This window comes from Penicillium arizonense, assembly GCF_001773325.1.
Source record: "Penicillium arizonense strain CBS 141311 chromosome Unknown PENARI_contig020, whole genome shotgun sequence".
In the NCBI taxonomy this organism is placed as follows: Eukaryota; Fungi; Ascomycota; class Eurotiomycetes; order Eurotiales; family Aspergillaceae; genus Penicillium; species Penicillium arizonense.
The window spans coordinates 443,943-469,429 of record NW_019173297.1 but is presented as its reverse complement, the minus strand read 5'-3'; the positions used below and the strand labels follow the sequence as shown (position 1 = coordinate 469,429).

Genomic DNA, 25,487 nt, shown 5'->3' with positions numbered 1-25,487 from the left:
TCATAAAATGCGCTTGCTGGCACATGATGATATATCTCTTAACATGTTGCTCAGCGCGGTGCCACGATCCGGTCGCGTATGTAGATGCCATGGGAAATGAAAAGGAGTGCAGTGGCATGGTATTGTAGAAAAGGTATTCAAGACCTGGTGAAAGTTCCAGGGGCGCGTGGAAGAGTAAAAAAGTAGAACAGAATGGGATCAAATCATGGGAGCTGGCACAATCCGCTGACGCTCCCATTTGGGATGTCCGAATGGATCGTCGCGGGAGTAGATATCCGATCGGTCCCAGTCAGGGTCACTGTCGATCGTGGACTGTTTATCATCTGAGCGTAGAGGTGAAGAAGTCCCCGAGTCGTCGAGAGCGCGGCGGAAGCGGATGAACTCCTCTGAATCTATTGTATGTGCTGGCTGCATCGTGCCTGCCTGTATAGACTCGAGGGCTGCACGCTGCAGATGACGGATATCGTCTCTCAACCCGGTGACTTGGCTTTCCAGATTCCTGCGGGCAGTCTGCTCACGTCGGAGTAGCGTGACTAGTGTGCTATATTGCTCAATTGAGACCCCCTGGTAGTCCGATAGGGAGGTTGCTGATGGGGCGGGGCGGAGCGTCCGCGCGTTCAAGGTGTCTTGGCGGATTGTGCTCGTGCTCGAAGGGCGGTAATCAATGTTAGGGAGAGGACTTGGGGAGTCAGTGCTGTCTGTTGCAGGTCGAAGCCCTGGTGATCTATTGCGTGTTTGGGGTGGGAATGAGTCTGCATGTTGGAGATGCCTTGGACGAGAGGCCTTGTCCATGGAGCTGTCTGTGGGAGATGTTTGCATTCGTGCAATGGCGAATTCTAGATCAATCATCTTCACCTCCAGAGTGGTCAGGCGCTGGTCTAGGGTGACGCTATCGTCCTGTTGCATAGTGTTGACGAAAGTGGCCACATTCGGCGGTGTAGTAACCGGCTCAGGGCGTTGGTCGGAGCCAATTAGGGATGGGGCAGCAGAGTCTCGAGTCACACTTGTTACGGTAGTGCCGGTGGATGGTCTGGCAGACTGACCGCTGTTGGAGCTTTCGCCCTGTGGGGATCTTGATTGGGAAGTTGAACCTGGAGCGGATGTTGTGCGCGGTGGCCAAGCATCGACTGGCGGTGGAGGTGACCAAGCAGGGACAGGCGGCGGTTGCTCGAGGTCGCGCAAGGCCTCTGCGCTCCTTGATATTCTATCCGAGAGCAAACTATGTCTTCGCTGGTCTGGCGCGAAAGCTCTATCCTCATGGGGATCAGAGATTGCTGAAGCCGCAGCAAATCGGGATTCATCATCGGAAAAGATAATACTGGGCAGAGTCGCACGTCGCCGGCGCGGCGGCATACCACCCGTTAAGGACCCGCCCAAGGAGGCTGGAGATAGTGGAGAGAGCGGGGAGAGATGGGTCTCTGCGAGCTGGAGGTTCTCCGCAGATAGTGGACTACTCCGATTCGAGTCCAAGTTCAAAGGAGGAGGAACAGCCAAGAATGGTCTCCTAGTACCTGTAGGCCCAGACCTCCTGACTGGCAGTGTTGAAAAGGTCGACTCGTAGGGGGTCTCTTCCAATCCATCGGTCTGGCTTTGTCGTTTCCGGTTGAAGATCTTGCGCATGACTGTTTTCAAGGTGCTTCCCGTTCTGCGATGTGCCATCATCGGCGGAGGGTGGAAATCCATTGAGGGTAGGGCCGTGTCAGAATTATCTCCGCTGTAAGATGCAGGATTCGAGGCCGGACGCTCTCCGCGAGCGGGCAAGGATCGTTGTCGAATACTCCCGACCGACTCGCTACCGGTGCTGGCAATTGATCGTGTAGTGTTTCTCGACATATCTGCGATAGTGGTACGGAGGGTCACACGCGACAAGTGGTGAAAGTATAGGGCTCCGTGCGATTTCCAATTTGATGATCATTACAAGCAAAATCCGTCACGGGTACATGGGGTATATATCGTCGCAAGAAATTCGAAAAGCAATGAGTGTGAGCGAGTGTCGAGAAAAAGAAAACCGAAGGGTATCAGGGTATCAAACGCAAAGGGCCGCTCAGCGGAATCCGATTCGAATAAAGACTGGGGGGTTTTAGTCGACTCGTGGGACTATGCAAGAAGGCTACATCAAACGCATGTTAGTTGAAGAACGAAGAATCGGGTAATACAAACGCGACCATACAAAGAATATAATCAGGCTCATAGTGACAAATGCTACACAATGCCGGGCGTTTGCCAGTAGAATGCTGGATAACAAAAGAAGGTTAAAAAAAGGGGGTATGAAGTAGTATGAAGTAGTAAAAGTAGTAAACGAATGTCGGGATCCCAAGTGAAGGAAGAGAAGATGAAACAAGAAAGGGGAAGAGCTGCAGCTTGAGCTATCCCCACAGTCACCAGGATCAGAAGCGCGTCGTAATGGTAGGAAGTGGATGTTGGACCGAAAAGGTCGGGGTGGGGGGGAAGCCTTAAAGATTGTGCGCTCAGCTCAATTCAGTCACTTAGATAGTGGCGTCGATGCGCTTTGAAGGCGCGCTAGCAAGTAGCTGCTGGCAACTTGCTTTTCCGACCAACCCTAAACTGCAGCAGAAATGCAGAAGCCGAATCAGACGGCAGGATCGTCTTAATTTCAAATAAATGCCGTGTTGGCTCCGAGACCAAGTGGAGCGGCCAGCGAACGGTCGTTTTGAAGGGAAAAAGACCCGCACGGTTGGCACGGTTGGCACGGTTGGCAAGCTTCATGTTTTTGCGGTCTGAAACACATGGTCATCGTGCACAGACGAGTTAGGCAACTGTTCTTCAGAGAGGCCTACACGAGCCAAGTGGCACGAAAGCCCGTATTCTCTCTTCTCTCTTAGGCGCCCGAATGTGCTGGGCCAATCAGCTGGAAATGATCATCGCCCCCAAATTTCCACGACTCGAGACTGTGCAAGTCGTGCCAATGATCAGCCGAAACATGATAACCCTCGCTTCCCGTGCATGTCTCGCACGGAAGATGGTTTCGGGTTGAGACGGTGTGCTAAGCCCTAGCTGATTTCGGGTATTCAAGCGAGATCTACGGGGATGTTCTTCCTTGCATAGCGGCACATCTAATCGATCACCTCTAAATCTAGACAATGTGGGGAGTTTCTGGAACACGCAAGTCCCTCCTTTGGGTCATAATAGCCGGTTTATTCTAGTAGGTCGCCTGCGTCGGGGTAACGTAGGTCGGCGTTTTCCTCGAGGAAGTCCATCCAGTGTTTGAGGAAGCTACTTCCACTGTACAGAAGTATGTCGATCAGTATCAAATGTCAAACTCAAGGGCGCAGCGCGCATGAGGTACTTACCGACTGATCGTCTCTGAATCTCCGCAGATACATAGATGTCTCTTGGGTCGCGTCATAGCCACTGCATCAACATTAGTTCCCCTTTGAGTTCTCTGCAGGTACACCACCGAGGGACTCACCGTTCAATCGTCGTTTCTCGCCGAGGAAGCCCACTTCATGCTGCTCATTGCTGCGCACCAGGCTCACTACAACGGCTTCTTTCTCTCGACCTTGGAATCCATCCACGCTGCCAAGTTCCAGGCCTGGATATTTCTCACGCAGCATGCGCGATAATAGAGCCAGTTGGCCGTTGTAAGGGGTAATGACGGCAATGCTCTCGGGCCTGATGCCTGCATCAACGAGAGTTTCCACATGTCGTGCAACAACCAAAGCCTCCATTTCATTGCTCTTGCTGTCGCCAAGCAAACCCTTCTTGCTCATCTCGTCGTCCTCCGCTTTCTCGGGGAAATCACCGCCTTGCGTGTCCCAGAAAACTAACGGTTCTTGTGTGTCGTCTGTGCCTTCTACTTCGTAGGGCAGGTCTACCAGCAGTCGGGATTTGACCGCCTCTCCTGCGATCAGCTTCCCCTCGTAGAGTTCGTCGGATGGGAAGCGCATGATTTTCTCATGCATTCGATATTGCGTAGTCAACATCCGTTTGATGCCGGAGCCGTGCAGCGCTAGTAGACGATCGAATAGAGTTCGTTCAAGGGAGACACCCTTCAACATCTCCTTGTCGAAGATTGAATCTTCGGTCTGGCCCTTGGGTTGTGCTTCCTTGGACTTCTGGCCGGTGGATTTGACAGTCGGGGGGAGCTGCAGATGATCACCTGCAAGGACCACCTTCTCTGCACCAAGAAGCGAGATCCAGCACTGCGCTTCTAGTGCTTGACTCGCTTCATCGATGATCACGACATCAAACTTTTGATTCTTGAGTTGGTGACCACCGGCTCCGTGAAGAGTCGCGAGAACCACGCTACTCTCACGGACAAGGTTGTCCACGCATTTAGACTCGCGCTCTCTGAACTCCTTCCGGAGCTGCTTTAGATCATCATAGATCCCTCGTCTTTCGCGACCAGAGCGTGTCTTGCGAATGCTAGCTTGCTTCTCATCAATTTCCTTCCGAACATCTTTGACAATACCCGCAGCATCGGATGTCTGAGTGAGAACCTCGAGTGAATGCTCGAGAACCGAAGGAAGTAGACGAGCCGGGTGGCCAATGCGAACAACAGGGACCTTATTCGGAGCCAGGCGCTCGACGATGTTATCCACAGAAACGTTGGATGGACCACACACGAGAATTCTCTTCTTTCGCCGAACCATTTGCATAATCAGCTCAATCAAAGTATGTGTTTTTCCAGTCCCGGGTGGACCATGAATGAGAGCAATATCCTGCGACGCCAACGCAAATCGAATAGCATCCTTCTGAGAATCATTCAACGTAGGATCAATGAATTCAACAGGGCCAGCTGCCTCCTCGTCTGGTTGTAGCGGGGTGGTATGGCCAAACGCAACACGCATGAAATGCGAGTAATCAGAATCCGCCATCTTGGCCATTTTCTCCATCGTCTGCCTCATCCTAGTAAAAGTCAGTACCCATCCACGCAGTCATTTCCAGTCCCCCGCGTACCTTCTATACGTAACGTCATTGGCAAGCTTAATCCTGCAACAAGGTCAGCACCATTCACATCATTACCAAAACTCGAAAACCAAATCGAAAAGCCAGAACAAGAACAAAAACATACGCCCACAACTTCTTCCCCCAAAGCTCCTCAACAGCCTCATCATCCTCCCTAGACCGTCCCCCACCACCCTGCTGCCCAAACGCAATCCAAACCGCGCGCTCGCTAGTCCTCGTAACAACTCCCTCCGGACCGCCCTTTTCGCCTTTCCCATCTTTCCCACTATCCTTCTCCTTCTCTTTTCCACCCTTCTTCCCACCAGTAGCAACATCATTAACACGCACGACATCCCCAACCCGCAGTCCATGCGCCGAAAACCTAGGCGTGCCATCCGCAGCGCGACACTCCTCGGATGTAATAGCCGGGTCAGGCGTGAACTCGCCAACAACGCGGCCGCCTAGACCTGTGCGGCATTGTGAGAGGACGAGGCCTGTAAGCGCGGAGCCGGTTGCTTGGAGTGTTCGACGGGTCTGGGGGGAGACAGAGGCGGCTGTACTGGCTAGTTTTGAGGAGGAGACTTCGGCTTCGTGTTCGGATAGGAGGAGTTGGAGTTGGGTTTCTGCGAAGTGGGGGATTGGGATTGGCGTTGGTGGCATTCTTGGGTTCGTGGCGGATATAGTCAGAGGATGGGAGTTGGTGGTATGTTGGAAGGTTTGGGGACTTGAACGAATGATTGCCCCGGGTTCCGTGGGGTTAATTGGTGCTTGGGGGAGTTTGTTGTGGTCGTGGATGAGGGACGGGGTTATGAAGCTTGAAGAGCTTATGTCCGATGATATCATTGGTGTTTTAGTCAGCTCTATACGATTCTAGTTCGCCTTGTTATTTTCTCTCCAGTGAAAATTACATTGGGATTAAATTGATCAATGTGAGGTACTCTGTTAGGAATACGGTTGCCCTTGTAAAATGGAAATGGTAGAAAGAAGAAATCGAGATGCAAGCAAGTTGTCGGAGTGTTTTTATAGAATGCAGGTCGACATAAACACAACCTAAGGTCCATTTAGTCACAATTATTTCATACTATCCCGAATTATAGGTTGCTTGTCTAATATAGAAGATGCAAAAATGGTCATATGTAGCCCAATGAAGTGCAATGGGAAGCGATTGTAGATATTTGCATATAATGCAACATGGAAAGTCTACTCGACTCGAGCTTTCCTTCGTCCATATGATCCCAGACGTAATTGACAAACAAGACAGCCATCCTCAAACAGCCTCAATCTTAACCTTCGGCTCATCCCCATCCTCCCCCTTAACAACCCCAAACGAAGGGACCGACCCCCGAATCTCACTCATACAAAGCCCCTTCCCAACGAGATAACAATCACCACACCTACGCTTAACGGGCAAACAAACCGTCTGCCCAAGCCCAACAAGCAACTTATTGATCTCATGCCACTTGTCGTGCGGCAACCAAGACTGCAACGCCATCCTGGTCTCCTCAGGCGTCTTAGTCTTATTCCACCCCCACAGATTGGTAATGCGGTGGACGTGCACGTCAACGCCTATACCTTCGTGTTTACCCCACGCAGCGCTGAGACAGAGATAGGCCATTTTGGGCCCGACGCCGGGGAGGGCCATTAGGCCGTCTGGTGTGGATGGGATGTCGCCGTTGTGGTTGTCGCGGAGGAGGAGGGCGGTTGCTTTTATGTATTTTGTTTTGTTGTTGTGGAAGCCCACTGTGCGAATTAGTTCGTTTAGTCTTTCGGGGGATACCGCCAGAATATTGGTTAGGTTTAGTGTGCTGTCTTTGTCTTTGGCTGGGGGAGTTGATGTTGATGTTGATGGTGGTTTCAGGTCTTCGTTTGGGCTGTCCTCGAGCTTGATTTTCACTTCTGCTGTTTCTTCTTGCTTCATGTCTGGGCCCGTTGTAACAGACTCAGGCCCTAGCTCTGTGTGCAGCCGTTGCATCGCAACTGCTGTGACGGTGTCCTTTGTTTGGGAGGAAAGCATCAGCGCAATGAGAGTCTGGAATCGACGGTCCTGCGGCGAGGACGCACGCCAGTATAACTCCGCGCAACCCATTGTATCAACCGGCGCAGTCGGGTTATCCTCTCTCATCTTCTTGATGGTGTTGTACATTGTTTCCCAATTGGAGGGTGGTTCAATCTTCACTGAACCATCGGCATCCCGAGTTTTTCTAGCCGGCAAGCGTCGCGCTTTAGGTTTCGGTGTTGGTTTCTGATCCGGCTCATCCTTCACAGCTGTATTGCGAGGTGTCCGAGGACTCTTCTTTATAACCGGTGTGGTGGCACGGCTTGCGTTGCGCTTCTGACGTTTCGAGGGCGGTTCAAGGAGGTCTTCGATATCCGCGGTATCGACCGAGGAGAGAGAAGACTCATCGTCGCTGCGAGCAGCAGACAGACTAGGCGGGACAGATGTAGACTCAGACTTGACGGTAGGGGCAGCAGGCGCATTCACAGTCGGATTCGCATTGTAAGCAAAACTGCTCAAAACACCAACATTTCGCTCAGAACCACGCGTCTGACGCCGCGCAGGGGGCGAAAGAGCCTGCAGCACTTTAGCCGTATCTTTGGAAGCACGAGAAGTGCGCATAGTGACAAATCAAAGAGAGAAACAATAGAATGCGAATGGCAGAAAAGCGACGATCGGGCAAATTCACATGGAGTGGATTGGCAATGGATGGGGGTTCCCCAGCCTCGGCCGCAGACCGACTCTGGCACTGCCAACCCCAACTCCGGTCTGGCCTCCCTCGGTCTTCTTTACTCTACACTCCCTGTACACACACAAACCTGCCCATTCCACCATGTCACAAGGACCGTCGGGTAATACGACACAGAGGCTCATCCGTGAGTTGAAGGACTACAGCAAATCCCCGAACGAGGCGCTGCTCCACCTCGGTCCTGTCGATGATGAGGATTTACTACACTGGGAGGCGGTGTTGAAGGGTGTCAATGGGACGCCGTATGAAGGTGAGTTGCAATCAATCCTCCCAACCCAATTCCTGCTCTGAATTAATCTACTGCCGCATTCCATTCCACCCCCCTCTCCCTCTCCTGACTGAGACTCAAGCCTCAACTCTCAACTAACAACACGACAGACGGCCTCTGGCACCTCCGCATCGCAATCCCCCCAAACTACCCCCTATCCCCGCCAACGATCCATTTCACGACGCGCATATCGCACCCCAATATTTCATTCACTACAGGAGAGATCTGTCTGACGCTTTTGACGACTGAGCATTGGAGTCCTGTGTATACGCTGTCGACGACATTGACAGCGATCCAGCAGTTATTGACAGATCCGCAGCCTGATTCGCCGTTGAATGTGGATGTTGCTGCTTTGTTGCGCGATGGGGATATTGCGGCTTGGGAGAGTGTTGTGAGGTATTGGACTGGGGAGGAGAGGTGGAAGGGTGCTGGGAATCTTGGACGGTGACATGTTTTTTGATGGGGATTTGTTTATATGATATGATTTGTTTTGTTCTTGTTTCTTTGGCTCTGCTTTTGGTTGGATTTGACTGCGCATACCATACCCCTCTGCACATTCCGATCATCTACATCTTATATACTTCCGACGTTCCGTGCTACGCATCTACAATTAATAGGTTGGAAGAATATATTGAAGCACTTTTGGCATTATCTTCAGTGAAGATGGCTAAAGACTAATCATATGAAATATTAGCGTGTGCTGTTTCGCTGTAAATGTCCCACATTGAGAAGCAGAGATAAATGCCCCATGGCCGAAAGTTGACGCCGGCCATCAAGAACGCTTGCAAACAGTAAAGGAGAGACATGGTAGATCGTAACGGGTCGTGCTAATGAATGGTAGGATGACAATCGTCATAAGAAATGCAGAGCCGATGCGATGTTGCTGAAGAACGCCGGTGAAATGGATAAAAAATGCAGAATGGCGAGATAGTATCAAATCTGAGGACAATTACAGGGCCATGGCGATCATGACGGCACCACCGATGATGGCGACCACCTCACGAGTCAGATCAGTGGTCAGCGAGGCACCACCAGTCTGCAGCCCGGGGCGGGCAGTGCTGCCACTGCCCTCGGAGGAACCGGTTGCGGTAGGGTGGACAATGGTGATCGAGGTGATGGTGCTCACACTGCCATCGGCCATGGTAGTGGTGCTCTTGAAGGTGGAGGTATAAGAGCTGGTGTTCTGGGTAGTGTGAGTGGTGGAGGAGGTGGTAGAATGACTGTTAGTGGTGGATGACGAGCTAGAAGAAGTGCTCGTGGCAGTCGTCAGAGTGGATGGAACACTGGTAGTGGTAGAGTGGCTAGTTTGAGCACTCTGAGTGGTTGAGGGCACAGAGGCAGTGGTAGTCGGCTCGGTGGTGGTGGTGGTATCATTGGAGACCGAGCGAGTGGTAGTGCTGGAGCTAGAGCTGGCCGAAGTTGTTGGCTCTGCAGTGGTGGTGGGCTGAGCACTGGTAGTGGGCTCACCAGTCGAAGCCGAAGTGGTGGGCTCGGTGACTGCCTGGCTGGTTGTCACGCCAGCAACAGAGGTAGCGGTCTCAGGACTGGAGGTGGCATTGTTCTGTCGCTTGGCAAGACGGATCAGAGTAGCAATGGCAGGTTCTTCGCCTTGAAGCGCCTCAGCGGCGTTGAGGTCAGTCGGGAAGATTCCATGGCGAAACTTGGCGGAGAGAGCATGCAGAGCATCGTGGAACGAGGTGGCCTTGATATCGGCAAGCGCTTCCTGGAGAGACTCACGGGGGGTGACATCCTCGAGCTGGTCAGCTGCAAAGACAACAGACAGGACAAGCAGCGTCACGAAGAAGAATTGCAGAAAGTTGATTCGCAACATGACTGATAAGCAGATTGGAGATTTGGAGATCGGAGAGAGGTGGAGATGAGATGGAGATGGAGATGGGAGAAATGAAGAGGAGAGAGGAAGAAGAAAAGAAAGAGGTGAAAGATAAACAAAGATGAGGTTTCCCGGTTTAGCAGGAACAGAAAATGAGAAAGAGCTACCGAGAGTGGCGATGAGCTTCGATTTCTTGTTTTCGGCTTTTTCTCAACACTAGCGATAAAGACTTGTTAGCGTCGGAGTGGGCTTTTTTAGCTCCCATGGAACTTCTATGAAGTGTCTCGGATCGACCGATTGACGTTTGACGCTTGACTCTGGACGCTTTTCACTCAGAAATCTCAAATGTATATTCCATGTATTACCCGAGTAAGCACAGAATAAGGCGTTACATGCAGCTGTTGCGCAAGAAACTCCGAAGCCGACAGTTGCCTGTTCATCGTATCGGGATCCACAGGCCCCATTGGCCTGGTCTCACTGAAAATAGCACAGAATAAATAGAAGTCGTGTCGTCAACTATTGATTTCTGGCTTTTTAAAAGGGGGTGACTCAATTTATGTCCCTGAAACTAAGTAAGACTATATTCATTAATGTACAATACTCCGAGCGTTCTCTATCATCCCATACCGAAGCCGAACCGGGATCCCCTATTAGGCTCCAGGCTCAAGTATACGAATAACAATATCCTCCCCCCGTCGGATCCATAGAATCACGAATCGAGCGCGGCCGATCAAGAACCCCGAACTGCATCTCCGTATCCAAAGTAACCGGAATCCCACCGGGCGGGTCGAGGATAGTACTAGTGCCATTAAGAGCGAACCTGCGACGCCGTTCATCCCGAGTCTGCCACTGACCCCACAACCGATCAATCATACCATGATGCAACATGAAAGCCGGATCCTGCGGCGAAGCAAACAAATCCTGCAACGTCACGCCGATACTGAAATGGCCGCCGCCGTGGACGCCCAGGACTCCCTCGGCGTTGGGGGGCCAATGGTTCATGACGGTTTGGAAGTCGATGATATCGGTTGAGGCGAGGAGTCTGTCGACGATTGTTTCGTTGTTGTAGTTTGTGCTGACGAAGTTGTTTAGACTTCGGTTGAAGCAGTGGGGGTTGTAGTCGAAGGCTGGTGCTGGGATTTCGGTGAACGAGGTAAGAGCCCGTGAGAAGGGCCCTAAGTGGAGTTCCATGTCTTTGAAAGGTCCGCAGCGGACACAGCCGCCGCCGGTTCCCCTTGGTAGGGTTACGCTGCCGCCTTGGATGCTTTGTTCTTCCGGGTTGTATTCGCCGTCCCCGGAGAGGGAGCTTGCGCTGCAGTCAAAGAGGGGACTGGCGGCGAGGTTGTTGGCCCAGTAGGGCCAGTTCCAGTAGCTGATATTGTCAGTTTGGCTGAAGTAAACGGAAGGGTTGACTAACGGAAGTTGGCCATTGTATCCGCATTCATCTTGGAGAGCTGTCTCCCAGAGCCAGAGGAAGTGTCGGTGCCACGGCAGAAACAGACCGCTGTAATGGATGTTAAGTGTGTAGTTGATATGAGTACTAGATAGTTCATGTCAGTACGCAAGGGGCAGTATAAACATGGACTAACATACGCCACAAAATCATCGAAACGGTTCCGAACACCGGGGAACTCCTCTCTCGGGAGCCGCTGAGGCTGCTTCTGCATACAAAGCACGGCATCTGTATATTCAATTCGCTCAGCAGATGTCAATTCCCCCCTATTTGATGTCAGTTAACGCGAAACCACACAGGAAAATTCAGCAGTACAAACCATTCCTTCCGAGTAGCTTGATTGTTCGGACCGCACCACTCAAACTCGAGATCCGGCAATAACGAAGCACCAACAGAGCCCACCCAAAGAGCAACAAGCAAGGAAGAAAAAGCAACCATACTGTCAATCTGACAATCCCACAACCCACAATTAATATGTGGACAAAATTTTCCAACTACAATATCGTATTTCCCGACCTAGGCAATGCTTTATAGTCCTTCGACTCCCGGACCCAACAAAAGAAGCCTGCATCCCTTGTATGATCTGTAACTAAATGGATACTTCCAAGGTTCAGCTATCTATCCCACCAACCAAACCCAGAATATCAACAGGACCAGGGCAATGCAACCTAAGTGGACTCTGGTCCCGTGCGGGTGTGAGCTGTCACCCCGCAGGGATTGAAATGGCGTGAACTATAACTGTCCATGCAGCGACAGATGGGGAGGGGGCTTATAGCACGGTGAGAAGCTTGTAAGTGGGCATTGTAAACGATCGCCCTATTGTTGGTTGTGATTTTCATTTTGTTTTTCGTGGGGTCTGGGTCGGCTCTAGACGCGATGGTCTTGGCTCAAGATGCATTAGGGTGTCGAGCTGCATGCTTGGCTCCATATTTGGTCAGAGGTTGAAGTGTAACAGGTGGTTTTGATTTGGGAATTGCAAATTGCAATTGGATGTGTTTGTTTTCTGTGTTAATTTACTGTACGCTGCGGCGGGATATTGGTTCGCATTTGAATGCGTGTCGTCTGATATAGATATCAACAGGTAGGCGCTGTGGAGATATGTCCTGAGTCCTACCAATTGTGGAATTTTGTCTTTGTCGCTGGCTTTCGATCTCTTTTTCGATCTCTCTTTCGATCCCTTTCTTGACCTCTTTACCATCTGCATTTTGCCTTGTGTTTGACTTCAACTGCATTTACGGATTGTTGCCAATGGACTGCAGGCGATGGGATTACTGGGAATCGAAAGCATACATGTACGAGGCATTGTGCATGTCCATAGCAGTCGAGAAAAGAACCATTGCTTTTTTCCGGGCGTAGTGTTCCTTGTCGTGATATTTCCGTCAAACCCTGTCATTCCCCACCGTCATTGTCGATCTTCTCGGTTGGTCTGAAACACACATGGCTTTACTGTAGCTCGTATGCATGCATGGAAGTCATACGGGGTCTGACGGCTCCCAACAACAGTTCCATAACCTAAGCAGCTGTTACACTTGGATGAACACCATGGAAAGGTTAAAGTGCACTTCTCATGCCAATAGGTGGTACGTCAACCATAAAATAGCTTCAATACGTAAAGGAAACGTAAAAATACGCGTCGCCAAACACGAAACGAGCATCACATGCCTCTTGCATGGGTATGAATGCGCGAAGGATCACCCAACGTGTGACGAACAACGCCAGGAACGAACATCACAAAAATCCCCGTGTAAGTACATGTACAGCAGCACCCGCCAAGACCAAATCCCGACGGAAATCAATTTCATTTCCTCTCATAAACACCAACCCACTCGCCCCATCCAGCAACCTTCCCATCGATCTCGCGCGACATCTCCTCTACAGTAGGCAACAAACTCAAGTTGCCAGGATCGACCGGCTCGGTAAGAGCGACCAGGGTGAAAAAGTACCGATGGGGTTCATGGCCGAGTAATGGCCGAGGAGGGATGTTGACATTTGCTCTGCGATTCTTGCCATATCGGAATCCGCCCTTCAGAGTACCCTGCTCCGTAGCAGCCTCGATATCCTCAGCGGAGATGGCCGACTTCGTCGCCGGTATTCCGTAGTAGACACCGTGGATAATAGGATTAGGTAACGGCGCATCAGGATCTTCGTTAATGAGCAGATACTGTTTGATCTCGGGTGATGCTGTTGGCCAGCTCAGGGTCGGGAAACCACCCACCCCGTCTGCCGAGTGCTCCACGTCCAGTTGGGATCCTGTTGGGCCTACTTCTCGGCATTCGAGGTTGATCGTTAGTTCTGGGAATTGGGAGAATGCAGGGCCCTTTGAGAAGAGTTTGGCATCGTGACCTTTGCTGTTTGCGAAAAGCCAGCTTAGACTGTACTCGATGTAGTCCATCATCTGGGTTGGGGTCAGTAGATCGAAGAGACTTAAATATGTAGTGATACTTACTTTGAGGTGTAACTTATCTTTCAGGAATGAGTGTTTAAGAATGCTTCACAGGCAAGAGACAAGAAAGTGTGAAGTGACTAGTCTGTCTGCATATTTATTGCCTTCCTCCCGTTTTCGGCCCGTTAACGGGGTTGTAATTCATCATTAAATGTGCTCTCTTGAGCTCCAATCTCACGCAAATGTACCATCCAATCGATGATCGCAAGTTGAAAGGCCCCTAAGTTTCCAATGTTCACATGGGACCGAACAGGGCCGAGCCGTAGCCACTGCGGGGGCAGATTCCGGGGAAAATATAAATCTCGAGACCCTGCGGAATTTGCCCCCAGATCAAATCTTTATCCCAGATCTCATGTCTCAAATCTGAGGTCAAATATATTTACAATCCACCATGGAGACCCTCCATTCCTCTCTTGACCAGTTGCTACCTCAAGCCTCGGCTTTCTGGGTCCACGTCGTGAACAGTCACTCACCCCAGAAAATCGAGTTCGTGGGTACGCTGTTCGTCCAAATCTTAGCATTCTGGCTACCATCTCTCTGTTATCTCTGCTTGGATGTAATTGCACCGTCTTTCTCCGAGCGTCACAAAATCCAACCAGCGCCCAAGCAACCGACACGTCGCGAGATACTTCGCTGCTTCAGCGTTGTAGCTCAGAATCAGATCTTGTCATCTGTGCTCCATATAGGACTGCTATTTGCATCCAGCCAAGCTGGCACAAAGTCCTCATATCGCGTTGAAGCATCATTCCCAAGCATACTCGAGATCGCCCGCGACGTCTTCCTCAGCCTGCTGATGCGCGAGGCTTTATTCTACTACAGCCACCGGCTGCTGCACATACCATACTTCTACGTCCGTATTCACAAGAAACATCACCGCTTCACAGCTCCAATCGCCCTCGCTGCACAGTTTGCGCATCCGCTCGAGCAAATCTTTGCCAATGCATTGCCCATCTCTCTACCACCGCAGTTGCTTCACAGCCACGTCCTGACATTTTGGATATTCTTAGCTTGGGAGCTCTTCAATACCGTGACTGTCCATAGTGGGTATGATTTCTTCCATAACAAAGCCAAGATGCATGACTTGCACCATGAGAAGTTCAATTTAAATTATGGATCCGTGGGACTGCTAGATTGGGTGCATGGGACGAATAAATTGGAGAAGCGACGCACTGATTAGAGGCAGTCGGTCATTGGCCGGTTTTTCATTCAGAAAAATACCCAAAACTTTGTATATACTCCAACCAAAACCATGTTGGTTATTTCCCTGACTCTTGCCCTCTATCCGTCTACCCTGCCGATATTCCCCGTAGCATTTGGAGCAGCTTAATCTCGAGTTGCGGGGATAGAGTACAGGAATCTCCCACAGATAAGTCTACAGCTTATCTCCGGCCCCAGAGAAGCAAAGATCTTTCCAATTCGTGAGTCCTCCCCTCTTATCGTCTCCAACCTACCCCAAACAATGATAAGTCTATCAATTGGGGTAACCTGCTATCAGGGCGATCACATCCAAGAGAAGAGGAGAAGAGTATACAATGCGCACCTCAACACCTCGATAAGCAAATATATAAATAATGGACATCGACTACGCACTGTGGCAATCCAAACCCCAACTCAACCCACCATAAAAGGGAAAAGAAAACAAAAATGGGATCCGAACTCCAAGTCCTACCCCCAGGAGCAGGCTATGGCATAGTAATAGGAATAGGCGGAGTCTTCGCCCTATTCATGTTAGGCCTAACCTGGCTCCAAAACAGATACACGCAGTTCTCAACCCACTCCGCCGAGGAATTCAACACTGCCTCGCGATCCGTCAAACCAGGCCTGATCAGTGCAGGCATTGTCTCCTCCTGGACATGGTCCGCAACCCTCCTAACAAGCTCAACCTTCGCCTACAGCTATGGTGTGTGCGGACCGATGTGGTATGGCGCCATGGGCACGCTCCAGATTCTCATGTTCAGCTTAATCGCTATCAAGATCAAATCCAAGGCACCTGGGGCGCATACCATGCCTGAGATTGTCTTGGCGCGACATGGAAAGGTGGCGCATATTACGTATCTTTATTATGGGCTTGCGACGAATATGCTTGTGGGTGCTTGTTTGGTGCTGGGTGGTGCGCAGGTTGTTGATGCGCTCACTGGGATGAATGTGTATGTGGCGACGTTTTTGATTCCCGCTGTTGTGGCGGCGTATGTTATTGCTGGGGGTCTGAGGTCGACGTTTATTGCGGATTATACTCATACTGTTATCTTGTTTGTGGCCATTCTTGTTTTTGGGTTCTTGACTATTACCACTAGCGATTCGGTGGGGAGTCCAGCGAGGTTATATGAGTTGCTTCAGGAGGCTTCGGAGAAGATGCCTATTGATCGGAATACTGAGGGTTCTTATTTGACTTTTCGTTCTGTTGGGGGGTTAGTCTTTGCGTTCGATCTTTTTGTTTCGGGGTTTACGACTGTTTGGCTTGATCAGGCCTATTGGCAGCGTGCTATTGCTTCTAAGCCTGAGACTTCGGTTAAGGCTTATATCTTTGGTGGGCTTGCTTGGTATGGTATGTTGGGATCTTCAGTTGTTTGAGCGGAGTATAGACATGCTAACCTGTGGGCTTTAAGGAATCCCCTTCGGCTTCGCGACAATCATGGGCCTTGGATGCGCTGCTCTAACAGGCGATCCTCGTTTCCCAACCTACCCAAACGCACTGACAACCGCCCAAGTTGAGTCTGGACTCTCAGCACCAGCAACAGCAATCGCCCTGATGGGAAAGGGAGGAGCGGTCTTGATGCTAATTCTCCTCTTTATGGCGGTAACCAGCTCTACATCCGCCGAGTTGATCGCCGTCTCTTCTCTCCTGACATTTGACATCTACAAAACTTACTTCCGCCCCAATACTAGCTCTGAAGCACTGGTCCGAGTCAGCCATTGGGGTATTGTGCTATATGCCATCGTCCTATCCGTATTCTGCTGCATCCTCAACGCTGCAGGTATCAGCTTGACATGGGTCCTGACCGTTCTGGGTGTTATAGTCGGCGGTGCGGCATTGCCCGTCGGCATGATTCTACTCTGGGAACCAATGTCAACGGTCGCAGCCGTTGCAGCGCCATGGATTGGATTCGTCTGCGGCATTACAGTGTGGTTTGTCACGGCCTACAAACGGTCAGGGACGATCAATGTCGCGACTACAGGCGAAACGACAAACGCCCTAGCCGGGAACCTGGCTTCGTTTGGCGTGGGATTTATCATGGCTGTGGTCCTCACCTTTGTATTCCCCGGAAAGCACGCCGATCCAAATGCTCAAGCTCTCGCTGGTGTTGCGGTTCCTGTTAAGGAAGAAAATCCTACATCTGAGACTGGACGGGCTACCGCTGCAGACAAGGCTCAATCGATCGATGAGAAGACTACCTTACCCCCGATCTCGAGTGAAGTTGTCTCACCTGCTCCAACCACTAGGAATGAACTGGTTGATTATCTCGAGTCTCATGACGTGGAACCGATGGATCCGGTTCTTGTTAAGAGGGGTGAGCGAATCGCGTTGACTGCCAACGCGGTATTCTTGTTCGGCGCGGTGATATTAGTACCGTTTGCTCTGTTTGGGAGCAGTTATATTTATAGCAAGTCTTTTTTTATTGGTTGGGTTGTTGTTTCCTTCATTTGGATCTGGATCAGTGTCTTGATTTGTGTTGTGTGGCCTGTGGTCGAGAGTCTGGGGGCTTTGCGTGGAATCTCATCGGGCTTATGGATGGATTTTAAGTCATTGCTGGGATATCGCAAAAAGATGGGCAATAGTGAAACAGTATGAGGCCATTTAAAGGGGATCTATCGTGTACTTGTGATCGTCGGTCGATCTGAAGTTACATGTACTGTTTTGTTGGACCCTTCATTTTTTATGATTTTTATACTTGTTACATGTGCAGTCGGTCAAAGCTCTAAAGTCAATCTCAATTTGATCATTCCCATGGTTTCAAAGACACTTTGAATCAAACAACAACATGTGATTGGTACATATTCAAGGCATCTGTCTCAGCCTAAGTATAGAAAAGTGAGCCAAGTGAGCCGAGACGTGCCCACAGTGGGGTACAACGGAATGTTTCAGCCAATGAAGGATATTAATTCACCCCCAGCATTCTAGAATCTGACTGGCCTGTGTCAGACCCCTATAGACCCCTAAAGTGACCCCTAAGTGGGATCGGCCGAATCATCCCCTGCCCAGAAAGGGGGCGCGTCATCGCCAAGCGAAGGGTCCACTGAGGATTTATTTACCGTCGAGGATTTGTTTACATGGACAAACGTATTATGTAAATATTGTAGTGTTGGGACATGGGGAGGTAAATTTATTGTAGCATAACTAGTGCGTGTATGGAGTACTGTAGTAACTTATAATAATGGTTAGGCTGCAAGTGGCCTAAACAACAGCCACAATAACCACAATGGATCCCCTAAACAATTTCATGGCCACACCCCACAAGGATACTCCACTGCACCCTTGCAGTCTGATCGTCGCGGGATGAAAAGGCGAGAGCCAATAACTTGGCGTAGCACAGCCCAGTGACCCTTGTCGTGCCAATTGGCCTAAGACCCTGGGCCGTATAACCCCTTCATCCCTACGTTCCTGAAGCCTTTTCTTCTTCCACTCTCGTTTCTTTCACGTCTGTCATTCCTTACTCTCTTTAATCCAAAATCTTCCGACTCTCGTTAATACCAACTGTTATTCAACTTTCGTTTAATTTTTCCACTCCAACGACATCATGAAGGCATCCGTAGCCTCCGTGGCAACTGCCCTTACTATGGGCGCGTCCACCGTTCTCGGTGCCGCGACCAACATGAACATGAAGCGCGCCAGCAGCATCACTCCCATCACCGTCAAGGGTAACGCCTTCTTCAAGGGTGATGAGCGCTTCTACATTCGTGGTGTTGACTACCAGCCCGGTGGCTCCTCCGACCTCGCCGACCCCATTGCCGACGCCGCAGGCTGCAAGCGTGACATCAAGAACTTCAAGGACCTCGGTCTGAACACCATCCGTGTCTACTCCGTCGACAACTCCGAGGACCACGACGAGTGCATGACCGCCCTCGCCGATGCCGGAATTTACCTGGTCCTGGATGTCAACACTCCCAAGTACTCCCTGAACCGTGCCGAGCCCAAGCAATCCTACAACGATGTCTACCTGCAGTACATCTTCGCTACCATCGAAAAGTTCGCCAAGTACGATAACACCCTGGCCTTCTTCTCTGGTAACGAGGTCATCAACGACGGCCCCTCCTCCAAGGCCGCTCCCTACGTCAAGGCCGTCACCCGTGACATGCGTACCTACCTCCGCTCTCGCAAGCTCCGTGAGGTCCCCGTCGGCTACTCCGCCGCCGATGTCGACACCAACCGTCTCGAGATGGCCGAGTACATGAACTGCGGTTCCGACGACGAGCGCTCCGACTTCTTCGCCTTCAACGACTACTCCTGGTGTGACCCCTCTTCCTTCTCCACCTCCGGCTGGGACCAGAAGGTCAAGAACTTCACCGGCTACGGTCTCCCCCTCTTCCTCTCCGAGTACGGCTGCAACACCAACACCCGCAAGTTCGAGGAGGTCGAGGCTCTCTACTCCACCAAGATGACCGGCGTCTACTCCGGTGGTCTCGTCTACGAGTACAGCGAGGCCGGCAACAAGTACGGACTCGTCGAGATCAGCGGTACCGATGTCAAGACCCTCGACGACTACGACGCCCTCAAGAAGGCCTTCGACGGCACCAAGAACCCCTCCGGCGATGGAAACTACAACTCCACCGGCGGTGCCTCCGGCTGCCCCGTCAAGAACGCCCCGAACTGGGACGTATCCGACGATGCCCTCCCCGCCATGCCCGCCCCCGCCAAGAAGTACCTGACCGATGGTGCCGGCAAGGGTGACGGCTTCAGCGGCAAGGGCTCCCAGAACGCTGGCACTCCCTCCACCGGCACTGCCACTCCCGGCTCTGGCTCCGTCGCCTCTGCCACCGCCGGTGGCGCTACCTCCACCAGCTCCAAGGGTGCCGCCGCCAACCTGAAGCCCATGCAGATCACCTTCGCCCCCGTCGCTGTTGGCATGGTGACTGTCCTGTCGACTTTGTTCGGTGCTGGCTTCCTTTTCCTGTAATGCTTCTTTGCCCTGTCAATTCGGGTTTCTTCGCCTTGGTAACTTTCTTGGTCGACATGTATCTTTATTTTGGTTATTTCTTTTGCCCGTGAGGTAAACCCTCGCGTGTGCCTGGCAAATTTTGGGAAGGCGGGATGCTTTATTTGGTGTATAGCAGGCCTTCATATCTCCGCCTAGTGTTCAATGGGACATAAACTGCTCTTAGCTCGGATTTGTATCGCTGTAAACGATTGCATATGTGGATGATGGTCTGATCAGAATATATTCAAGTCTATCAAAGTATCGCTTACCATTTGACTTATGCACATAAATTTTAAGATCAATAGAAGCTGGCGAATCCCTAGGTATCTAAGGTAACTTAGCTTATTCTCCAACGTGAACAAGTTGCATCAAAACAATTCACTTCACGGCTTGCTGGGAAGGGAACGAAGATCATACCTAGGGCTATTCCGAAGTACCTCAATATCAAACCTCATGTGCCAATTCCCCCTAGACTGCCAAGTAAGAATCCTCGCAATACGATGTGTCCCTCTGTCCCAAGCCCCAAGTACAAGCGCACCAACGCCTTTGCCCCAAACAACACCCATAATCTCCTTATAACCCTCAGTGTTATACTCCCAAGTCAGAACCTCCTGACTATCCTTCGAATAACCGAGTCTAGGGAAAAGCACGTCCCGCATATGTCCCAACGTCTCCGTAATCTCGCAGTCCACAACATAAACATACCTCAGAGTATCAATATCATAGTGATGCTGGTACTGAGCCAGAGCGATCTCAGACCAATGAGGATTAACACTACCTACCGGCCTCTGACAAAACTCCGCGAAAATGACGCCGGGACCCATGCGGTGCGTATGTAAGTTATACCCTGCATTCTCCAAACGTGAAATCTGTGTTTTGCGGTAGTCATATTGTCCGGTTGCTAGACCGGGTGCTCGGACTTGGTCCTTCATTGCCACCTGGTTGGGGCCTACCTTTTTCTCCTTCCCTATATCCCATCGCCGAGCTTCATCAGGGTTTCTCGCAATATCGTTCCATGTAAGTGTTGACCGCTGGATGGGACATGGTCTTTGGCAGTCGGCGTCATTGGCTCGGTCTATCCAGTCTTGGTAGTTAGTTCCCTTTCGGCGGAATCTGGCAGTACGCGTGGCTTCATCCTCTTCAGGGCTTTCTTCGCCTGGCTTTTCTGTCCGGGATTCTGGTCCTGGTACTGGTGATATGGCGCGGCGTCCACGCTTTGTGCGACGAGGATGTTCACTGGTTGAATCTCCGCTGAGTGGTAACCGCTCCGCAGGGTCTCTGTGAGGAAGTTCTGGGAAATGAATTCTTCCGCGAGGTCCACGTGGAGGAGATCCAGATGTTCCATCTCCCTCGGGGTTTGGTGGTTGACTTGTAGCGTCGTGTGCAGCAGAAGTCTCAGGATAAAATTCGGGTGCGAAATCTAGAATACGTTCCGTAGATTCAATTGGGCTTTCTAGCTCCGCGGTGCGTCTACTAGTGTTAGTAGATCCAAATTGATATCTTGGGTCTGTGCGAGCTTGAGTCCTACGTGGAGGAGGATTGTGACGCTGTTCACGAAGAGGGAATCCGGATGTTCCATCTCCGCCGGGGATTGTTGATTGACCTGTAGGATTTTGACTAGCCCATGGTTCGGTTGGGGGACCTGGAATAGGTACTGTGGGTTCAGTTGGGGTACCAAATCCAAATCTTCGCCTTGGAGATAGAGGCCTACGTACAGGAGGACTGCGGCGTCCACGCTGTTTGCGAATAGGGGATCTAGATGCCGCATCTCCGGCGGGTGTCTTTGAACGACTTCTAGTAAAGCGTTGAGTCGAGGATCTGGGTTGTGGATCTGCTGCGGCTGCAGGAGTTTCAATAAGGACAAAATGCTCTAGACGACGTCTAGCGCTAGAAGTGAATGAAACTTCGGATTGACCGTCTGAGGAGGCTTCAGGAGTTAACTCGGGGTCGGTAGCAGCCGGGGCTTCGGGCAACATCTCTGGGTCAACAGCAGGGTTATGCTCATTTTGAACGGGCTGTGGGGTATCTGTGCCGGGTTCGTCAGTAGCAGGTTCAGGCTGAGGCAATGGCTGTTGAGGAATAAGTTCAATATTTTGCTCTCCGGTACCACCTTGATTCTCATTGCTGTTGCGACGTTGTTGTCTGGATTGTCTACGGCGACGGCGACAGTCAAGACAAGGAAGCAGCTGCAGACTCTTTCGTCGGATATATTGGCGCATGGCTGCGATTGTGCTAATGTGTGCTGGGATTCGGTGTATATATGGAAGTGGTTCGGTGCTTGAAATTGAAATAACCAACGGAAACCCGAACAGATTTATACCTTCTAAAGAAAGCCCTAGTATATCGTCGAGGGAGCGCTATGTGGGTGTATAAAGGGAATCTAGGTGGTGAAACCATGGTTGGACTATAGCAAACAATGGGACAAAAATACCAGAGATGACTTGAAGTGTAAGAGAGAATAAAGAGAGCAGATTCAAAAAGAAAGGCTGAATAGGTTGGATATCAATGACATTTGTAGTAGACAAAGGAACGAAGATGGGAATAGAACTTCGAATGACTTGGAGAGAGCCAAAGCAAGGATGCATAGCAATGCAATTGTGTAAACAAAGCAAATTGAAGCAAAAGGGAGGGATGTTCAAAAGTCCAACAAAGCACTATATATACCAGCCCCAAAATGCTGTCGAAGCAAAAGGCAGACAAAAAGCGATAAAACTAGATTGACCCGACACTGGCTTCGAACCATCAGGATCTAAATGCAGTGATAGACAGGATCAGACAAAGCCCTTCTCTCCTCTATGTTGGACCCTGTACACTTTCCCTCTTGTAGAATACAGCAGCCACATTCACTAGTACAGTGCGACAATGACCCACCAATGAACGAGACACTCCGTACTTTATGACAACAGCCACAGTCAAAAGTACAACAACCACCCAGTCTCTTGTATCGACCAGCTGTTCGTAGAATAGGGCTACTGGTTCGCCTATCAGCACGTATCCACGCCCCATCGCGACGATGAATTTCCAGCTGTTGGAACTCATGAGTTGTATCAGCCGCCGCGTAGGGAAGCAGAGACAGTTCGACGTCTAGATCGCATGTGGTTTGAATCTGCTCTGCTGTGAGGGTTTGATTTTCTGCTTGCTTTTCCAAGGAGCCGAGTGTTTCAATCAAATACTCGTATCGCTCTTGATGCAATTCATTCTCGTACATCACTATCTCCTTTTCCTTGATCAACTCCTTTTGTTGGCGTCTGTCTTCTTCAGTTGTAGAGATCTTAGCCAAGATGTTGAGAAGCCAGGCCAGCCATTTCCAGTTCAGATAATCGCAGTATGTTTCTAGTTTTCCGAAGACATGGACAACCAGATTCAAGAAACTTGGGGTGACTAGCTGGATAGTTTTGTCTATGAGGATAACCGCAACGTGTAGAACGGCAACTTGGACCGTGAATAATAATACCATGGACCAGACGATACATCTGGTACTCCGGATAAATTCGTTGTCCACAAAGCACATTGTGGGCGATATGGTGAGGCCGTAGGATGTAAGATCGTAGGATGTAGACATGTTGGGCTGAAAAGTAACTGGTCACTTGAGAAAGATAGTAAGGAACGTGAGATGTACAACATGCTGTGGTGAGTCAAGCTCCAATATCAGAATCGGAAAACAAACCCTAAATTGACACCAAGGGAGCTTAGTAGTTACAGTTAACATTATGGCATGACGACAAGTTCATCAACTGGAAATATAGATTCTTCAGTCTGCACAGCGTGGACCGAATACTACCAGTGAAGACACTGGAAAACAGGCAGAAAAGAGGAAAGGATAAGCGAAGAATCATATACAGGACTCACTTCAAGACACGTGGATTTCGCATGGAGACTGTCCAAATATCCCTTGGACGAGCTTCCGAGATCCATAGCAGTGCTGCCCTACACGAGAAGACGTTACTCTAGAAAGACATAGAAAGTGCAATTCATTAATATAGGAAATTATAAAAGAATGAATCACCAGGTCTTATTCAGGGCTATAGAGAATCAGTCTGCAGTCCCGCTGCAGTCGAATGCCTCTATTATCTCAAAAAAAAAAAAGAAAAGCCCAATGTCGACCAGAACACCTAGACCATAGAGTAAGCTCAAACTAGACGGCAAACCTAACAGTTAGCACCCCATCCCATTGACATCCTCCAATCCTGCCCAGCTTCACTGACGCCGCGGACCAACCCAACAACATTATCAACGAATCCACCAGCACCATTATTAACACGCTCCCTACGCTCCCGCTCAGAATCAGAAGCAGTAGCACGCATACCAAGCAACTGCTGCAGAGAATATCCCTGCACACGCTCGACATCCATCCTCGTAAGAACACTACCCTCACCACGCCGGCGAGTCCAAGCAGCCTGCTTAACAGCCGGAGCCCAGTACTCAGCCAGAGCAGACTCATTGCGACCCTGAGCGTAGCACTTGACCAAAGCAGAATCGGTCTCGGGCATGAGCGAAGCGTTCCACTTTGTATGGGCGATCTCGTACCGCTTCTCCATGAAGAAGATGATTGGCCATGTGATTATCCAGAGCTGGAGGATGACTACGATCCACCAGACATAGCGGTTCGTGCGCAGTCGGTTGATCCAGTGTGGGGAGTATATTGTTACGGAGCGGTGGGCGGTTGAGAAGGAGAAGCTGAGGGAGCCGCGGTAGTTTAGTTCGCGGATGTGCGAAGAGAGGACGTTGCGCATTGCGTTCGAGTCGAAGCCTCCGAGTTGACGGTGCAGTGTGAATCTGTAGTCAATCAGTCTGGTTAGCTAGAGAGTCTTTGTGAAGGAATGGGAGGGAACAGTACGATTTCACGGGCGCCGGGTCCTGGCAGAACCGCTCGCACCATAGTTTTAGGGCGCTTTGAGGCCTGTTCAACTGTCCGTCGGCGTCGGCGTCTTCGCCGAGGAGGGCATCGCTGTCATCAGTAAGGGCGATTGCCTGGCGCGACTTGGGGGGCTTGTATGTTCGCGAACGCAGGATTCCACCACGGTAGGCCGGCTTCAAATCTTCATCTGTGAGGATCTCGACCTCCATCCAGTTTACAAGCATAGGCGCGCCGCCCTCCCAGCCGGTCAGCATGGTCTCGGCGAGATCCAGCCTGAACTCGAAGTCGGTCACAGTGCTGCTGTTCTTGTCTTTTTTCCCACTGTTGCTTGATTCGGTGTGATAGCCTTTCACGTAGAGGAGAGGGCGCAGTGGCAGCATGATCTGCTTACGGATGGCATTGTAGAGCTCATCGCTGTTGGTCGAGAGATTCGGCGCGAGGGTGAGAGCGACGGTGTCGTATGGTCTGATGTCTGTTCCACCGGGAAGAACGTAGGCAGAGTCGATCAGACGGAGGGGTTCAATGCGAGACTGGACAGGCGGATCGGGCGGAATGGGGAGGGACTCGAGATCGTCGGTGTAGGGTGGTGGCGCGTCATCCAAGGAATGGAGTGAGTGCGACGAGGACGCGGGAACTTCCTGGTTGAGGCGACCCATTATGTTTAAAAGGGGAAAAAAGTAAACAAAACGGAGGAATCAGGGGAAACTTGGATTTTATGTGAAGGCCGCACTTCGACGGTAGACACTTTGGGGGCTGAAATGAGGCTTAAGCGGAAAACCTCGTATCGCCACTCTGCTGCCTATTTCTTTGGCTTTTATGAGACAAAATTGATATGATTTGAATGATAT

The 25,487-nt window shown here is 50.7% G+C and overlaps 12 protein-coding genes across 12 annotated transcripts; 4 read left to right on the top strand and 8 right to left on the bottom strand.

The window, feature by feature from the left end:
* Positions 1-198: 198 nt before the first annotated feature.
* Positions 199-1,833, bottom strand: PENARI_c020G06558 (uncharacterized protein; the record flags this gene model as incomplete). The annotated part of the gene is made up of 1 exon (XM_022635024.1): positions 199-1,833. One exon carries the CDS (start codon positions 1,831-1,833, stop codon positions 199-201), a length of 1,635 nt encoding a protein of 544 aa, XP_022485202.1.
* A 1,322-nt stretch (positions 1,834-3,155) lies between these two features.
* On the bottom strand, positions 3,156-5,568 carry PENARI_c020G10097 (putative DNA helicase; the record flags this gene model as incomplete). The annotated part of the gene is made up of 5 exons (XM_022635084.1): positions 3,156-3,243; positions 3,312-3,372; positions 3,431-4,869; positions 4,921-4,953; positions 5,036-5,568. 5 exons carry the CDS (start codon positions 5,566-5,568, stop codon positions 3,156-3,158), a joined length of 2,154 nt encoding a protein of 717 aa, XP_022485196.1.
* Positions 5,569-6,175: 607 nt separating this feature from the next.
* PENARI_c020G11524 (endonuclease III domain-containing protein) lies at positions 6,176-7,525 on the bottom strand (the record flags this gene model as incomplete). Its single annotated transcript, XM_022635112.1, has 1 exon — positions 6,176-7,525. The coding sequence occupies one exon, from the start codon at positions 7,523-7,525 to the stop codon at positions 6,176-6,178; it is 1,350 nt and encodes a 449-aa protein (XP_022485177.1).
* A 211-nt stretch (positions 7,526-7,736) lies between these two features.
* Positions 7,737-8,368, top strand: pex4 (putative ubiquitin conjugating enzyme (UbcJ); the record flags this gene model as incomplete). The annotated part of the gene is made up of 2 exons (XM_022635120.1): positions 7,737-7,902; positions 8,031-8,368. 2 exons carry the CDS (start codon positions 7,737-7,739, stop codon positions 8,366-8,368), a joined length of 504 nt encoding a protein of 167 aa, XP_022485049.1.
* Positions 8,369-8,869: 501 nt separating this feature from the next.
* PENARI_c020G10102 (putative GPI anchored cell wall protein (Dan4)) lies at positions 8,870-9,751 on the bottom strand (the record flags this gene model as incomplete). Its single annotated transcript, XM_022635085.1, has 1 exon — positions 8,870-9,751. The coding sequence occupies one exon, from the start codon at positions 9,749-9,751 to the stop codon at positions 8,870-8,872; it is 882 nt and encodes a 293-aa protein (XP_022485011.1).
* A 663-nt stretch (positions 9,752-10,414) lies between these two features.
* On the bottom strand, positions 10,415-11,642 carry PENARI_c020G06118 (tyrosinase family protein; the record flags this gene model as incomplete). The annotated part of the gene is made up of 3 exons (XM_022635016.1): positions 10,415-11,291; positions 11,345-11,470; positions 11,524-11,642. The coding sequence occupies 3 exons, from the start codon at positions 11,640-11,642 to the stop codon at positions 10,415-10,417; spliced, it is 1,122 nt and encodes a 373-aa protein (XP_022485175.1).
* A 1,360-nt stretch (positions 11,643-13,002) lies between these two features.
* Positions 13,003-13,599, bottom strand: PENARI_c020G02577 (YbhB/YbcL family Raf kinase inhibitor-like protein; the record flags this gene model as incomplete). Its single annotated transcript, XM_022634965.1, has 1 exon — positions 13,003-13,599. The coding sequence occupies one exon, from the start codon at positions 13,597-13,599 to the stop codon at positions 13,003-13,005; it is 597 nt and encodes a 198-aa protein (XP_022485098.1).
* A 439-nt stretch (positions 13,600-14,038) lies between these two features.
* Positions 14,039-14,824, top strand: PENARI_c020G00134 (sterol desaturase family protein; the record flags this gene model as incomplete). The annotated part of the gene is made up of 1 exon (XM_022634916.1): positions 14,039-14,824. One exon carries the CDS (start codon positions 14,039-14,041, stop codon positions 14,822-14,824), a length of 786 nt encoding a protein of 261 aa, XP_022485168.1.
* A 467-nt stretch (positions 14,825-15,291) lies between these two features.
* PENARI_c020G11493 (sodium:solute symporter family protein) lies at positions 15,292-17,767 on the top strand (the record flags this gene model as incomplete). The annotated part of the gene is made up of 3 exons (XM_022635111.1): positions 15,292-16,192; positions 16,254-17,156; positions 17,760-17,767. The coding sequence occupies 3 exons, from the start codon at positions 15,292-15,294 to the stop codon at positions 17,765-17,767; spliced, it is 1,812 nt and encodes a 603-aa protein (XP_022485037.1).
* A 616-nt stretch (positions 17,768-18,383) lies between these two features.
* On the top strand, positions 18,384-19,760 carry gel1 (1,3-beta-glucanosyltransferase gel1; the record flags this gene model as incomplete). Its single annotated transcript, XM_022634990.1, has 1 exon — positions 18,384-19,760. One exon carries the CDS (start codon positions 18,384-18,386, stop codon positions 19,758-19,760), a length of 1,377 nt encoding a protein of 458 aa, XP_022485045.1.
* A 319-nt stretch (positions 19,761-20,079) lies between these two features.
* PENARI_c020G04733 (uncharacterized protein) lies at positions 20,080-23,343 on the bottom strand (the record flags this gene model as incomplete). Its single annotated transcript, XM_022634992.1, has 4 exons — positions 20,080-20,100; positions 20,312-20,417; positions 20,487-22,023; positions 22,713-23,343. The coding sequence occupies 4 exons, from the start codon at positions 23,341-23,343 to the stop codon at positions 20,080-20,082; spliced, it is 2,295 nt and encodes a 764-aa protein (XP_022485188.1).
* A 586-nt stretch (positions 23,344-23,929) lies between these two features.
* On the bottom strand, positions 23,930-25,295 carry PENARI_c020G06600 (uncharacterized protein; the record flags this gene model as incomplete). Its single annotated transcript, XM_022635026.1, has 2 exons — positions 23,930-24,557; positions 24,619-25,295. 2 exons carry the CDS (start codon positions 25,293-25,295, stop codon positions 23,930-23,932), a joined length of 1,305 nt encoding a protein of 434 aa, XP_022485020.1.
* Between the last annotated feature and the right edge of the window lie 192 nt (positions 25,296-25,487).